Source organism: Cyprinus carpio, chromosome B16 (assembly GCF_018340385.1).
Source record: "Cyprinus carpio isolate SPL01 chromosome B16, ASM1834038v1, whole genome shotgun sequence".
NCBI lineage: Eukaryota > Metazoa > Chordata > Actinopteri > Cypriniformes > Cyprinidae > Cyprinus > Cyprinus carpio.
Genome location: NC_056612.1, coordinates 11,232,541 through 11,250,084, shown reverse-complemented (window position 1 = coordinate 11,250,084; position 17,544 = coordinate 11,232,541). Strand labels below are relative to the sequence as shown.

At 35.6% G+C, this 17,544-nt stretch overlaps 1 protein-coding gene across 1 annotated transcript in view; it reads left to right on the top strand.

The window, feature by feature from the left end:
- Positions 1-17,236, top strand: part of LOC109063164 (neurobeachin-like protein 2) — a 59,121-nt gene extending 41,885 nt beyond the window's left edge. The window contains 24 exon segments of the mRNA XM_042740720.1: positions 298-615; positions 2,108-2,257; positions 2,457-2,614; positions 3,352-3,476; positions 3,696-3,816; positions 4,456-4,617; positions 5,535-5,880; positions 6,089-6,184; positions 6,905-7,029; positions 7,267-7,407; positions 7,985-8,115; positions 8,215-8,324; positions 9,171-9,288; positions 9,375-9,472; positions 9,662-9,775; positions 9,918-10,004; positions 10,918-11,027; positions 11,447-11,619; positions 12,054-12,148; positions 12,920-13,036; positions 13,150-13,311; positions 13,526-13,674; positions 14,930-15,065; positions 16,281-17,236. Of these exon segments, the coding sequence (XP_042596654.1) occupies positions 298-615; positions 2,108-2,257; positions 2,457-2,614; positions 3,352-3,476; positions 3,696-3,816; positions 4,456-4,617; positions 5,535-5,880; positions 6,089-6,184; positions 6,905-7,029; positions 7,267-7,407; positions 7,985-8,115; positions 8,215-8,324; positions 9,171-9,288; positions 9,375-9,472; positions 9,662-9,775; positions 9,918-10,004; positions 10,918-11,027; positions 11,447-11,619; positions 12,054-12,148; positions 12,920-13,036; positions 13,150-13,311; positions 13,526-13,674; positions 14,930-15,065; positions 16,281-16,388 (3,450 nt within the window). The 3' untranslated portion in view covers positions 16,389-17,236.
- The last annotated feature ends 308 nt before the right edge of the window (positions 17,237-17,544 follow it).

The following is a 17,544-nucleotide window of genomic DNA, read 5'->3' as shown; positions in this document are numbered from 1 at the left end:
CGTTTTACAATAAAATACAATTTTAAGAATTTGAAATTTACAGTTTCTGAGTGAAAGTAGTTTTCAGTGTAGTACATAGTATTTGTACTATAGTATTTTGTACAGTATATATCACATAAAAATTATGGTATAGTATATACAGCATGAATACAGTAATGCATAATATACATTCAAAACATATTCAAATATCAATACACATATCAAAATAAAAGTCTAATATGAACAAAAAACAAGACAAACACAAAAACCATGCCAGCAACATGTAATATCTGCTGTTTGTTTTTTGTTTTTCCTCAGGTGTGTGAGATGGCGTGTTTAAAGCTTCATAGCCTGCTGCAAACTGTCTTATGTCTGTCGTGGGAGGAGGTGTGTTTTCTTCTGGGTCGTCTTGGTGTACCACTTTGGTCTGCAAACTGTGGCTCAGACCCGGGCGCTGAGGCTTTGCTGAGCCCTCTGGTGCCCATCGTCCGAGCGCTTCTGGACCAGCATGCGGATCGAACCACCCTTCAGAAGATGCTCCCCAACCTGCCCGCCACCAACGGCAGCCCCTCCTTCGCCCAGGATCTCCAAAACTACTGCAGCACAGCTGAGTGGCAGCAGTTCCACCAGAACCACGTCAGTACAGCGCGATCCCCTCACACACACACACACACGCTTCACTTAGCAGACACCCGGTTACACTGTTTACCTTACGATAAGCTGGCAGCTTCTCTGCCGCAGTCTTGTCAGTATATGTTTCCACAAACCTGTTTTGTTTTACCTTTTTTGGATGCAGAATGTCAGAAATAAGTCTCTCAGCACTCATTCTCAGTCAAACAGGAGATAAACTCATCATTTCACACAAAGCTCAATCCTGAAGGATTATACACACATTTTTCTTTGAAACAGCCCATTCTCTTATTTACATCTGTAGCATACTATATATAATCATCTTGGATTCATTTAGGTTTAGCTGAAGCTGATTTCAGCAGTGGTCCAGCATCAGAGCTGTAGTCTTCTCTCTCTAAAACTCAGCGGACGTGTGCTTGTTTTACCGTGAAGGCACTTTGAGTTAATCCGCTTCCATTGTAGTGATGAACTCTTTATTTAGACTCTTTTGTTCATCCAGTGCCACAACAAAAAGCTGATTTATTCCCCTCATCTCACAATCCAAAACAAGCCATGCGTTTAAATTAAACAGAAAACCTGCCAGAGTGACCTGGAGATGATTTTTGAAGGCTGGCGTGTGACAGCATGTGCTTATAAATCTAACCAGTTTGGACTGTTCGTATATACAAATCACTCCATATATTACCATGCCTTGAATCGGGAAGTAAACCAGGTTTTACACTATATCTGGGTGCAGGGAAGGTGAAGAGAAAGAGAAAAAAAAGTGTATATTTCATATGTTCAGCATTACAATATAACATGTCTACTAACTTTGTAAAAGGTTGCTAGAGTACATATAATAAGCTATATTTTCAGTGTAAATGAAAGCAGCAAAATGTCAACAACAGCAATATGATCAGACACAACAGTAGTCCTATTTTAATATTATTATAAATTGAAACAATATATTTTAAAGTATTATTTACATAGTTGTAAATTGTACACATTTATAATATGATTAAAATATTTATTTTATGCAAATTATTGTATGCATTAATTTGTAAGTATATTATTTTTTCTTTTTATAAATTAATAAATTCAAATACACATACACTTAAAAAACAATTAATTATTTAATGCACTATTGCTATATTATTTTTCATTTGACCAATTTTAATAATTTTAAAGAGTTTGTTTACATTCATAATATAATTCAAATAATTATTTGACACTTTAATTTATGCAATTTATTATATAATGTTATATTATATTATATTGTATTATATTTTATTGCAAACAATTCTAAAAAAAAAAAGGTTGATTATCCTAACTGTTAACTATTTAGATTTGATAAACACATTAATATATATTAATTGGCACATTAATAAAAATTTGCTGATTTGTGGTTACAGATATTGGCTGCTTCACAGTAACTTCTAACATGTCTCATTCAATCAAATATTATTGAAAGAAATACCTATTTAAAAAAATAAAATTAAATAAATGTTTATGTCTGTAGGTGGAGCCCACAATGCAGCAGTATGAACTAGACACTTTTGGGAAGAGTCATGACCTGATGTCCAATTTTTGGAATTCCTGCTTTGATGACCTCATGAGCACTGCACAGAGGAGAGACAAGCACCGCTCCGACTGCAAAGCCAAGTTTCAGGTGTCTGTTAACCCCATTTATTCAAACACAGAGGGAATATGTTGGGCTAGTAAACAAAAGATTGGTGTTCAATTCACACACTGAGCAGACCATGAGTTTTTTACTGCTTGGGAATACTGGGATTATTCACTGCACATCTCAAACCCCAACCAAATCATGTTTTTTTATGACAGATGAGTTTGTGTTCCTCTCTTTACAGGAGCTCATCATTGACCCATACCTGAAACGAATGCGCACAGAGAACAGCCGCTACCACAGTGTGCAGAAGATGATTAACAGCCAGCAGGAGGTGGTGTGGAGGCACTGGAAATCACTGCGCAGGTTACTGAGCAGTGAGAGAAGAGCCTGGGCACTCAGGTCTGCATACATTCAAATGTTTTGATTCTTAGTGAATATTATGCATTGATGTGTTTTTTGTCATTTAGTTCCCTTTTATTTTGCACCATTATCGCTATCAGAATAAATAAATACTATATAGAGAGAGAAAGAGATTTAAAGGGATAGTTCACCCAAAAATTTACATTTGCTTTTAATTTACTAAGCCTCAGACCATCCAAGATGCAGGCTCCTAAATATATAAGGTCTGTGCAAGACAGTGAACATTATGTACATTATATCATCAGGAGCTATGGGTTTTAATTTTGTGTTGCTTGTGATGCTTTTTTGACTCTCAACGTGAATTACCAAAGACCATGGTTTAAGCTAAAAATCTTCTTTACTGTTCTGCTGAGAAAAACTTTCCTAAATCTTGGATGGATTTAGTTTGTGAAGGTTAACGGCTAATTTTAATTTTTGGTGTGATGTGTTTGTTTAAGTTAGAAAAGATTTTTGTTTTTGTGGATATATAAATGGGGATTTTGGGGGATTTAAAAAATATATAAAACTTTACTTAATATTTATTTAGGATTTTTCACTCATTTTGGGTCTCTAAAATCTATTAAATTAAATATATAAAATCCCAAATAGAAGCAGTCAGACTGTTTTGTCTGACTGTTGTAGCTCACTGTGTGAGGTTGAGTTGTATACACTATATATTAAAGGATTATATCGCGGTGTGTGTGATTGTGGACTGAGTGGAAGTGTTTGTGTTTCAGGGTTCAGCCACAGGTGAACTGGAAACTGTCGAGCGCGGAGACGTACTCTAAGATGCGTCTGAAGCTGGTGCCAAATTACAGCTTTGACTCCCACAGTGATGCCAGCGCACTGAGAGATAACATGGGTCAGTATCCCTCCGGAAAATGTCTGTGTAATCTGTTAAATGAATATTAATGAATTAATGATATTTAAGAAAATCAATAGTGAGTAAAAGATCACAGAATGACTGTTTGTAAAATCATTTTGCTTTGACCAGATATTTTAAAACAATCTATGTCCGTTTGAACTCCCAGTTATTTCACTGTTAATATTTATATATTGGAGTGTTTTTTTTTTTCTGCAGGAGCCGACAGCCCTCGCAGCTCAACTGAGCCCATCCCTCTTGCTGTTGCAAAGGAAGCCAAAGTTAGTGACATGGAGGACGACAAACTAGAGGATTTTGAAGATTTTGTCTTCATTGATGAGTAAGTGTTTTCATGTAACTCTGAGATACATTTGCTTTGTAAAGTAAGTTATCTAAACCAGTTGATATGATATACAAGTTGATATAATAAGAAGAAGAACAAGAAAAAGAAACAATTATTTTAACAAATAATAAGAACATATATTTACACACTGGCTTGTAGTACAAACAGTTTTACCTTTTAATGGAGTTTTACAAATGAGGACAATGGAAGCAATCAAAATCAACAAAAGAGCAATGATATGCGAATTTATTTATATATATATATATATATATATATATATATATATATATATATATATATATATATATATATATATATATATATATATATATAAAATTATTTTTTTTTTATAGTTTTTTATTATTTTTCGTTTTAGTTAACAAAAGTCTGTTTAGTCTATTTATACTGAAAATAATTCCTCACTGAAGTCAAAGCAGAATTAACTGTTACACGTTCCAGTAAACGCACAGTAGTGGTGTTTAGTTCCTGAATGAATCTGTGTTTTTGAATGAATCATTTGAGTCATGATTCAGCCTTTTGGTGCCTGCAAAGGCTTTGTGTGTACAGCTTTTGAGATGTGTTTAGTGTGATCGAGTGTGTGTTCAGCAGGGTGTGGTTGTGTGTGTCATTCCTCAGGGCGGAGGAGGGCGAGGAGGAGAGCCAGAAGGAAAAGCTGGTGCTCTCGGAGGAGTGTGAGCTCATCACTATTGTTGCCGTGGTACCAGGTCGTCTGGAGGTCACAACGCACCACCTGTACTTCTACGATGGCAGCAGTGAGAAAGAGGAGACTGAGGAAGGTGAGTAACAGCTTGTATTGTGTAGTACATCCGTCATAACGCCCAGCTCGTTTTGTTTGTCTCACTGATAAGCCTCCATTCATTGTTCACATTATGAATGTCTGTACACTACCAATCAAAAGTTTAAAATAATTAATAATTTTAATGTTTTATGAAAGAAGTCTCTGAAGCTTACCCAAATCTTAATTTATTCTATCACAAATACAATAAAAACAGTAATATTGTAAATGTGTATATATATATATATATATATATATATATATATATATATATATATATATATATATATATATATATATATATATATATATATATATATATATATAATGTATTTTAAACTATAAATTATTACTGTGATTTTTTGCAGCCATCTTCGGTCACATGATCCGTCAGAAATCATTCTAATATGTTGATTTGATGATTATTAACAATTATTATTGATGATCAATTATTGGTAATTTTTATTATTATCAATGTTGAAAACCGTTTTTGCTGATTCATATTTTTGATGATTAGAAAGATCAAAAGAACAGCATTTATTTGAAATAGCAAAAACTGTTTTCAGTATAATAATAAGAAATGTCTGAGTAGCAAATCAGCATATTAGAGTGATTTCTAAGGGATCATGTGACACTGAAGGCTGGAGGAATCGCTGCTAAAAATTCAGTTTTACCATAAAAAGAGTACATTGAATTTTAAGTATATTAAAATAGAAAAACTTTATTTTAAATTGTAACAATATTTCACAACATTAACATTTTTTATTAAATAAATGCAGCCTTGGTGAGCATAAGCAACTTCTTTCCAAAACATTTAAAAAAAAAACTAAATTATTCCAGACTTTTGACTGGTAGTGTATGGGATAAGATATGATATGTGATAATAATGTGACTGCTTTGGTGTGGACTTCTTTTCTTTGATTGGGTTTGGTTTGATTAGGCCATTGTCACAGCTAAGGGAAGTCCACCTGAGGCGCTACAACCTGCGGAGATCAGCATTAGAGCTGTTCTTCATCGACCAGGCACACTACTTCATCAACTTCAGGAAGGGGGTGAGCTAGACACATACTAACTGCAGGAGAAACTACAGTGGAACAGGATGCATAGTAGATGGCCACAAGCATTTTTGCCATTTTTTTGTTTTGGTTCTCCAACAGGTCCGGAACAAAGTCTACTCCAGGATCCTAGGTCTCAGACCACCCAATCTCTTCTACTTTGGTTCTCGCTCTCCTCAGGAGCTCCTGAAAGCCTCCAACCTGACTCACGTACGTCTGATGTGATGCCAGTATTTTCCATTTTTGCTGGTTGGTGGTTGGACTCATTCTTGCTCTCTCCCAGCCCAATTCCTCCCTTTCTCCTCATAGATTCCTATGCCCTCTGTGCTGTATCTGCCAACAAAAGCTGTCAAAAAGCCTCACCCCCAAAATTTCCAGATCTAACTATTGTTTATTTTCATTTTTGTTTCTATTGCAGAGATGGGTTTGCAGAGAGATCTCCAATTTTGAATATCTGATGCAGCTCAACACCATTGCTGGTCGCACATACAATGATTTATCCCAGTATCCAGTGGTGAGTTTTCACAGAGCTAGCATTGATTTGGTTTTGTTTTGAAATTTTTGTTTGCCTTTTTTCTGTTTTGTTTTGTTTTCTTTTGATTGGTTTGTTTTGTTTTGTTTTTCTGTTGTTTTGCTCTATTCTGTTCTGTTTGTCTTGTTTTTTTTGGTTTGGTTTGGTTTTGTTCTGTTCTGTTCTGTTCTGTTTTGTTCTGTTCTGTTCTGTTCTGTTCTGTTTTGTTCTGTTCTGTTCTGTTCTGTTCTGTTCTGTTTGTTTTTGTTTTGTTTTGTTTTGTTTGTTTGTTTTGGTTCTGTTTGTTTGTTTTTTGTTTTGTTTTGGTTTGATTCTGTTTTGTTCTGTTCTTTTTGGTTTGGTTTGGTTCTGTTTTCTTGTGTTCTGTTCTGTTCTGTTCTGTTTGTTTGTTTTTTGCTTTTGTTTTCCACACTGCTTGTCTTGTGCAGTATCGCAGGGATGCTGTAGCATCTTGGGCTGAATTTATGTATTTTATTTCATTTAGTTTTTCAGTCTTTAAATTTCATTAAAAAAATAATTTATTATTTTAGTAAACCAAGATTTTTATTTAATTTATTTAAACTGGGTGATTAATATGCATTTAATATCCATTTCGCTGAAGAAAAAAAAAATATGTGTGCGTGACTGACTCTTCTGGTGTTGGTGGATGTTATATGGGTCACATGTCTTCTTTTTTCTTCATGTGCATGTCTGTATTCTCAGTTCCCCTGGGTGCTGTGTGACTACACATCTGCTGAATTGGATCTGGAGGACCCAGCTGTTTTCAGAGATTTGTCCAAACCCATTGGTGTCGTCAACCCTCGACATGCACAGAACGTCAGGGAAAAGTGAGACAGTGTTATAGTCCTTTTTGCAGAATTCTCAGTATCAAAGAATGTGTTGTTAAAAGATGTATCACAAAACTAGAAAATACCACAAGCTGCTATCTACATGATTTATAAATATATTTAAATTTGTAAATAATAACAGTATGTTCTATAATAAGATAAAGCAGCGTAATGTAGAATCTTTGGAGTATTTCATTTGATTTTCTAAATGTCTTTTTGTTGTTGTTGTTTGATTAGGTATGAGAGTTTTGAGGATCCAACAGGCACTATCGATAAGTTCCACTATGGCACACACTACTCTAATGCTGCCGGCGTCATGCACTACATGATCCGCACAGAGCCCTTCACCTCATTACATATACAGCTCCAGAGCGGCAAGTAAGACACACACTCACACACCACTGCGTTCATACTGCAAGCTAAAGCCAGGGCTGTCCAATCTTGCTTCTGGAGGGCCACCTCTAGTTCAAACACACCTGAACCAGCTATTCAAGGTCTTCAGGATTACTAGAAACAGGAAGGTGTGTTGGGGCAGGCCAGAACTAAACTCTGCAGGATGTTAACCCTTCAGGATCAGGATTGGACACCCCTGCTCAAGTTTTTTTTTTATTTATTTGTCCTACTGGAGATATTTGAACACAAATGTTGTATGTGTTTATTCATTCCAACGGTACCTGAAGTACAACTGGAAATTTGACTCTACGTTAGTTTAATGGTTTTAATTCTCCATAAAACATGAAGTGTCCATACAGGAATGTAGATCGCCAACATCAAATTGTGAATATTCTGAATATGAATAATATTTTAAATATTGTAGATAAAATGTTATGTTTGTTGGCACTCCATAGTATTGACCACTAGGTTGCAGTGTTGTTTACTTGATGGTTTTTAAGTAATCATGTATATTGTCTAGTGTTTGGGCTGCACTTACAAGAGTGATTGTGTGTGTGCTTAGGTTTGATTGTGCCGATAGGCAGTTTCATTCAGTAGCAGCAGCATGGCAGGCACGAATGGAGAGTCCAGTTGATGTGAAGGAGCTCATCCCAGAGTTCTTCTACTTCCCAGAGTTCCTGCAGAACATGAACAGTCAGTGTGCTTCTCTGAAGCTTCTCAGTGATGAAAACTACACTGGCACGAATTATGTTGGATTGATGGATTTTGAATTGTAATATGTCATGTGTGCAGGTTTTGATCTGGGCTGCTTGCAAATCAATCAGGAGAATGTCAATGATGTGTTGATTCCCCCCTGGGCGTCTTCGCCTGAAGACTTCATCAGGAAACACCGCAAAGCTTTGGTGTGGAAACATACATACTAAACAAAACAATCAATTATTTTTGTAACCTTTATTTTGTAAATATGTTTTGTACAATACAAAATACTATTAAAATACCATTAACTACAGACTTTTAGAATGATTTGTGGAAGGGATAATTCACCTAAAAAATTTAATTTGCTGAAAATTTACAAAATTTAAAATCCTCAGGCCATACAAGATATAGATGAGTTTGTTTCTCCATGTGAAAAGATTTTTGAGAAATTTCCACCTGCTCACCAGTAAATCTTCTGCAAGTGAATGGGTGCCGTCAGAATGAGAGTCTAAACATCTGATAAAAACATTAGTCATTTACAAGGAATCTTCATGAATCCAGTCCATTAATTAACTTAATCTTGTAAAGTGAGAAGCTGCGTTTTTGTAAGTAAACTAATCTATCGTTAAGGTGTTTTAACTTTAAATCTGGCCAAAATACCAGTCTATAATCAATAATGTTTGTAAACGGTGCTTGACCTGTGCATATTTCTCGCCTGATTCAGAAGAGATGACTTTTTCACTGGAGAAAGCAATACTATGGATAGAGGACTTGTATTTTAGCCATAAACAATGGTTTAAAAACATCTTATTTATTAATTTATTACAAATATGCAGCTTTTCACAAGATGTTAATTGATGGACTGGAGTTGTGTGGATTCTTGATGTTTTTATCAGCTGTTTAGAGATCATATTTGGGTAAACTACTCCTTTAAAAAGAAACAGCTCAAAAAGTAATTTGTTTGTGAATTGGCCAACATTTGTGCAATGACTTTTGGATGCATCCAGCAAAGAAAACTGACACAATCTCTTTGTGTATCTCTGTGTTTAAAGGAGAGTGAGCATGTGTCTGCTCACCTGCACGAGTGGATCGATCTCATATTCGGGTATAAGCAGCGAGGCCCTGAAGCGGTGGAAGCTCTCAATGTCTTCTACTACTGCACTTATGAGGGTAAGAGAGCTCTTATGAGTTCGTATAAATTTAAACATCTTCCTGCATGGAAAATATGACTGATCGCTGTGTGTTTTGGCTGTCAGGTGCAGTGGATTTGGACGCCATAGCTAATGAGACCGAGCGCAAGGCCCTTGAAGGCATCATCAGCAACTTTGGCCAGACGCCCTGTCAGCTTCTCAAGGTGGGACATCAGACATATGTTTCCATCTCTAGTCAGCGACAAGTTTTTTCATTTCAGCTTTATTTCAGTTAACAGAAATGCATTTAATATTTTTAGTTTTAGTTAATGCTAAAAACCTTGGTTCTGAAAGCATTTCTGTAATGTATTGTGGGTAATATGGCACAAGTGAAACCTCTCTGTGTAATTCAGGAGCCCCATCCTCCCCGTATGTCAGCCGAGAACGCATTTAGGCGGCAGGCCCGTCTGGACATTCTGCCTCCCAACCTTTTTGATCAGCTCACTAAACTCCGATCTTTTAAGGAGGTGAGTCCCAATTTATCAGTATTTAATTTGAATTGAATAATATGCTGAAATGCAACTTTGAGCACCACGTGCTGATGGTTTGATTTAAGGAGCTGCTGTGTGAAACTGTGATTTGAGTTGTTTTTGATGTTGGTTCACATAGGTGGTGAATGATGGTCTGCCTTTAGTCCAAGCCGTGGTGCCCAGAAATCAAACCCGCTCCTTTATCATCCCTGGTTCTGATATACTGGTGAGATTATTTCAAGATTATGTTCACATGTCATGTACTAATACTTGAATAAGATCAGAACCAATTTTGAGGATCAAGAGGGTCTGTGGAAGAGGGTGTTAGTACAGTTGTTCTCAACCATGGGGCCAGGGGCCACTAGGAGGCCTCAGGAAACTTTCAAGAGAGTCGTAAGATGACTTAAAATGATGTAAATTAAGACAAACAAGCATTTTTCCAAACACTGTTGACCTAACTCAAAAAAATAATGCAGCTTATCACACTCACCTTAAATTAACTCAACTAGCAATCGACAGCTTAAAGGGATGGTTCACCCAAAAATGAGAATTCAGTCATTAATTACTCACCCTCATGTCGTTCCAAACCTGTAAAACCTTCGTTCATCTTCAGAACACAAATTAAGATATTTTTGATGAATTCCGAGAGCTCTCTGACCCTCCCATAGACAGCAAGAATCCTTACACGATCAAGGCTCAGAAACGTAGCAAGGAAATCATTAAAATAATCCATGTGGCATCAGGGGTTCAACCGTAATTTTACGAAGCTACGAGAATACTTTTTGTATGCAAAGAAAACAAAAATAACTTTATTCATAAATTTGTCTCCTCTGCATCACCCTATAGCACCATTTTTGAGGGTATCACATGTAAAAAACACTTTTTTTTTTTTTTTGATTAACTATCCCTTAACACACACTCACACACACACAAACAGACAATATTATAATAATTTCCTTTGTTTTAGTACAGCGACAGTATAAAAACTAATTCAGTTTAATTTAATTATTTTTTGGGAACAACATTTTGTCTATCTCACTCTTAAAAATGTTTTCTCTCAGCATATGTTTTAGAAAGTGGGTCCTTCACAGATTTTAGGGTTCCTGATCATTTGTTGAATGGCATTTGTCCTGTTTCAGGTGACAGTGAGTGCTAATGGAATGATAGGCACTCATAGCTGGCTGCCCTACGACAAGAACATAGCTAATTATTTCACCTTCACCAGAGACCCCACTGTGAGCAACCCAAAGTAAGTTTAAACATGTACACATGTCTGAACACAACATATAATCATGTTCAGAGAATTAGTGATTTTATATAGTTTTAAAGACAAGAGGTTTTGATTAGGCACAAAGATATTTTAATAGTGACAACATTGGGTTTTGGACAAATAATCAAAAACTTTATAGCAGCTTATAAATAGCAGCACTTTGACATTAAGCTCTGGTGGTTTGGCTGCTTTGGTCTCTATGAATGTTCTTCAGTCAAATTGGGTCCTTTGTAGTAAAAGCTAATTTGTTTTGCCAAGCCTTTCTTGATGTTTTTGAGTGGTCTGCTAACGTGTCGAATCTGATGCTTAAACACAACATTGATCTATTTCAAATGTTCTCCTGCTGACAAGTTTAGTCCCATTTGTTGGTACTAACCTTTTGTTTGATCTGTTTTTAGGACCCAGCGGTTCCTCAGCGGGCCGTTCTCCCCAGGGGTGGAAATCGGGTCCCAGGTGCTGGTGGTGTCCACTGACGGGCGTCTGCTGTTCAGCGGGGGGCACTGGGACTGCAGCATTAGGGTCACTATGTTAGGCAAGGCCAAGCTGGTGGGCAGGATCTGCCGTCACATAGGTAAGGCTCGCCTGTCCAACACAGACATACCTAAATAGTACAAAGCCAAGGCGCAGCTGTAGGCAGTGGAATGAGCTTGATAGAGCTGAATCCTAAATAAAATTAGCAGCTGTCAGATTTGGCAGAGATGTTTGATGAATCATTTGTTGCTGAAACAGAACCATTAACCCTGTAAAGCCTGAAATATGATTAATAACTTAATGCATTTCAGTGTGAAACAGTGTAAAGTTTACTTAATAAAAAATCTGCAAATATTAGACAAATTTAGTTTCGACCATGTTGATCATTTAAAGGCGGTAGAAATTTGACAGCTCTCTCTTGATTTCAGCTTCTTAGAAGATGTGTGGTGCAAATTGCTGATTATATAATGCATTTGATTATGATATGAACAAGTATCCTGATGGCTGAATAATGTGCTTTTTTGTGGGATATAGATGTGGTCACATGCCTGGCTTTGGATCTCTGTGGTATCTACCTCATCTCTGGCTCACGAGACACCACCTGCATGGTGTGGCAGGTCCAACAGCAGGTTTGCTCACACAGAATACTTATGCTTAGATAACAAGTTAATACAAAAATAAAAGGGCGAGAAGGGTACATCTGCACCTATGAGCAGCCATTTAAATTTGGACAGAATGTAAACTGTCATACAATATATATATTTTTATGATGTTAGTACTTTTATTATGCAAGGGCACAAAAACATTGATCAAAAGTAACAGTAAAGCAGCGAATCAGCGTATTGGAATAATTTCTGAAGGATCATGTGACACTGAAGACTGGAGTAATGATGCTGAAAATTCAGCTTTACCAGCACATGGATAAATGACATTTAAAAACATTTTAAAAATAGAAAGTTATAGAAATAGAAAAGTTATTTTAAATTTTACCAATATTTTACAATACTGCTGTTTTTAATTAATTTTCTTATCAAATCAATGCAGCCTTGTTGAGCATAAGAGACTTTCAAAAAAAAATGTACAGACCCCAACATTCTGGGTGTTTTCTCACATTATGTGTTATTAACTTAAATCAGTATTTATTTAACTGACAATTACTTGAAGCCTGTATTGTAATGTTGTTATTAATTTGTTAACATTTATTTTTATATTTAAGTTTTGAAATAAAAGTGTGCTCAGGTACTTTTTGGCTATTATCAAGATGGTGTTATTTTACAGGTATACAGTAATTTAGCTATTGCGGCAACTACTGCTATTGTGATTCGGCTTTATGTTGCTATTATAAGTTATATAATACTATGTTGTAGTGCTGTGCAATAAATCGTATCTTTTACATGTAGGGTGGTTTCTCTAGCGGTCTGTCTCCACGGCCCGTGCAGGTGCTCTGTGGACATGATCAAGAGGTCGCATGTGTCGCAATCAGCACTGAGTTGGATATGGCGATCTCAGGGTCAAAGGTCAGTTTAGATCAGACCACTTCTTAATCGTCCCTTCAGGAGTTACTGCATTGCTATTAGAAATCATGAGTTTATGAGTTTTCTCTCTGTTGCTCTCTTTTTCTCTTGTTCAGGATGGCACAGTAATCATGCACAGTGTGCGTCGTGGACAGTACCTGCGGACCCTGAGACCCCCGTGTGAGAGCTGCCTTCCTGCCCCTGTGGCACACCTGGAGGTCGGCATGGAAGGGCACATAGTGGCACAGACTGTTATAGAGGGCCGCTCTGCTGGAAAGGTGCTGATTGACAATGTTTGGCAAAAGAGACAAGTGTTTTTTAGTTATTGTGAGAATGGAAATTAAAATAAAATTCAATATTAAATAAACAAAAAATTGTAAACCAAAAAATGCTTTATGCAAGACCACTAGTGCAATGGCTCTCAAATCTGGCCTGCACACCTGTTTTTTTAAGAAGAGTATTTTTTTATGATTTTTTTTTTTGTGCCTGTAGGAGAAGTATGCACTGCATGTGTACTCTGTGAATGGCACTCTCTTAGCATCTGAGACCTTGGACGAGAAGATTTCAGCTTTGCATCTGGTGCCTGACTACCTCATTGTAGGCACACAACAAGGGAACCTTCACATTCGAGACTTGTACAGGTAAACACCTATAATGGTCATTTTAAATGTACACCTTGTTAAAAAGTTTGTAGACAGTATTTATTTATTTATTTTTACATTTTTATGTATATTTTGAAAGAAAGAAATATTTTATTATAATTATAATTTTATTTAGCATGGACATTTTGATTTGTTTGAAAGCCCATTTCTTCAACTGAATAAAAAATAAAAAAGGTAACTGTGACTTTTTTTCTCACAATTGCGAGTTTACATCTACCAATCCAGATTATTTATTTTTTTTCAGAATTGCATGATACAAACTCACAATTCTGACTTTTTTCTCAGAATAGTGAGATATAAAGTCACAATTGTTAGTAATAAAGTTAGAATTGGGGGATATAAACTTACAATTGCAAGTTATAAAGTTAGAATTGCAGGATATACACTCACAATTGCGAGAAAACAAGTCAGAATTGCGACCTGCAATTCTTACTTTTTTCTTGCAATTATGACTTTTTTTCTCACAATTCTGAGTTTATATCTCGCAATTCTGACTTTTTTCTCAGAATTGTGAGATATAAACTTGCGACTTGAAAGTCAATTGTTTCTCGCAATTGCGATTTTATATCACACAAAACTGACTTTATAACACAGCATTGCGAAATTATATCTCACGGTTCTGAGAAAAAAAGTCAGAATTGCGAGTTTAAAACACGCAGTTCTGCGAAAAACATGTCAGAAGATGTAAACTTGCAATTGCCAGAAGCCAGAAATGGGCTTCCATAGATTTGACTAAAATTACAGTAAAGTCTTTTAAAAATAAATGCTGTTGTTTTGCATTTATATTCCTCCAAATAATCTACCGTTTTTAACATTCATAATAATAAGAAATGTTTCAATAAGAAATGCAGCATATCAGAATGATTTCTGAAGGATCATGTGACACTGAAGACTGAAATAATGGCTGCTGAAAATTCATTTTTGACATTAAAGGAATAAATTACACTTGAATAGAAAATATAAAACAGTTATTTTAAATTGCGATAATATTTAAAAAAAATATTTTTGATCAGACAGATGCAGCTGTGGTGAACACAAGAGACTTCAGTAGTGTAGGCGTACAGCTGCTCAGCTTAGCACGACCTGTTTGATCATATTCTTTGATATTTTTTCCCATTGTAGTAGATGCATTCTTAATAAATCCTTTGTGTCATCACAGTAAATCTTCAGCAGCTGGGTGCATATTTGCTTCTCATTCCCAAGCCTCTTTTTCTCTGTCTTTGCGTGTGTTTAGTTTGAATCTGGCTGTTGCGCCCTTGGCCCTGAAGGTCCCTGTGTGCTGTGTGTCTGTCACGAAAGAGAGCAGTCATATTCTGGTGGGCCTGGAGGATGGCAAACTCATCGTGGTGGGAGCAGGAAAACCGGAAGAGGTGAGGTGGAGGGGTTGCCAGCAGGTTTTTTCTGCCTGAAATAAATTCCATGCTGCTAAACTGTTATTAGTACATCATAATGCTGATAGGCACAATTTACACCTTTAAAAAGTATTGATTTTTAAAACAGTTTACTTTTACATTATAAGTGTTAGAATTTAAAAAAAAAATAATGGCATATGTACTAAATATTGAGGAAACAGTAAAGATTTACTTTAAAAGAAATTACTTTTTAATTTATATATATATATATATATATATATATATATATATATATATATATATATATATATATACTATATATATACTATATATATATATATATATATATATATATATATATATATAAATGAATCCATGCAGTCAAGTTTCCTTTCCTACGCTTTTTATTTTTTAATAATCCGTTACACTCAGAAGTACATAGCTGTGCTGAAAAAAAGACATGTCGCTACTTCTGTTACATACTTCTGTGAGGTTATAGTGTTATTAGTAATAATGTAGATGTAGCCACATTTATATGCTATTACGTGTTATAAAGAGTTTATCTTGCAATTTTGACTTTATGTTTGATAATTGTGAGCTTATATCTCACCGTTCTGACTTTGTAACACACAATTGTGAGTTCTATCACGCAATTCTGAGAAAAAAAGTTTGAATCGTGAGATTAAATGTTGCAATTACTTTTTTAGTTTTTAGTTTTTATTCAGTGATGGAAACAAGCTTCCATAGTGAATATTAATAGAAACAGTGAGAAAAAAGGTAATTGCGACTTTTTATCTCGTACATGATACAAATGCGCAATTGTGACTTTTTTTCTTAGAACTGTGAGATATAAAGGCAGAATTGCGAGTTATAAACTCGAATTGATAGTTGTTACGTCAGAATTGTGAGATATAAACTAGACTTTATAACTTGTAATTGCGAGTTTATATCTCATGGTTTTGAGAAAGAATATCAGAATTGTGAGATCTAAACTCGCTATTGTGAGAATTGTGACATAGAAAGCCGCAATAACCTTTTTAAAAAAAAAAAAAAAAAAAATGTATTCAGTGGCGGAAACGGGCTTCTATAAACTACTGTTTCATGTTACCAAAAAAAAAGAGGTCACCTTCCCTTTGTTAAAGATGTTAATTTATGTATAACTTAATAATAATAATTTTTTACCGGAGTCAGCAATTTCTTTTCTCAAGGACTAATTCATTTCTCCTAATTCAGGTGCGGTCTGGGCAGTTTTCCCGCCGACTGTGGGGCTCCACACGCAGAATCTCCCAGGTGTCCGCAGGAGAGACCGAATACATCCCTGTCGAGCCTCCTGCTAAATGAGCCCCACGTGCCTTCAGCAAACACTGTGCATCCACAAGAGACGAGAGCGTCAGCGCTCCTGCACCACTCATCCACTTTCCTGCCCTTCTGAAACAGAGAGCTTGGGAACAAGAGTTAAGGGAACACAAGTGGTGAACATCCAAATGTGCACTTTTATACAAAAAGGGAAAAGAACATTCTTCTTGAAAATGCAATGATTTATACTGCTTTTAACAGATGAACATTCCAAAGATTTTTAATCAGGCGAATCAGGCAGTCGCCTGCAAACTTTTTAAGTGTTGACGGCAAAGACTGAACTTTTTAAAAGCAGTATGTTCTGTGCTGTGAATCACAGACTGTCTTCTCACTGACTGGAGCCCAAGGCACTGTGGCTCAGTGTGATGGACTTAGTCTCTGTCACTGAGTGACAAACCGTCATCACCTGAGCCGTTTTATAGTATAGTAGATCATCTTATGCTGATTTTTGCTTTTGTACACTGGTACTCCATCTGACACTTGAAAAGTTTCTTATATTAAACAATGTCATCTATGACGCCATATTTTTCCCTGGGACAGGCACCAACAGAGACATTTTAGCTCTGTGCATGTACAGTATGTGGGTGTGGGTGTTTGTATTGCTTTGCACGGTTACTTGCAGACGCTTTGTATAATGCAGTAATTAATGTGACGCCTAAATTAGAACAAGATCCTTTCACTCTTGTTTAATGATGTGAAGCGCTTTGAGCCCTACTAAGCCTTGAGACTTGATTCAGTACCTCTGGTGCCTTAAACCAGGTCAACAATAGAAATGTCCATAATTATGATGGATTATGAGATGAAATATATTAAAGAGGTAGTTCACCTGAAAATGAAAGTTTTGTCATCATTGAATCACCCTTATGGTTCCAACCCTGTATGACTGACTTTCTCCTGAAAAAAGAAAATTATAATGCACATATTAAATTTTATATTTTGGTTTTCATTTTTATATATATATATATATATATATATATATATATATATATATATATATATATTATTATTATTATTATTATTATTATTATTATTATTATTACTATTATTATTATTTTTTTTTCAGTATGGTCCATAACTAAATCTTATAGTTAGATAAACACAAAGATTTTTAAAAATGTTCTCTTTTGTGATTAAAATGTTT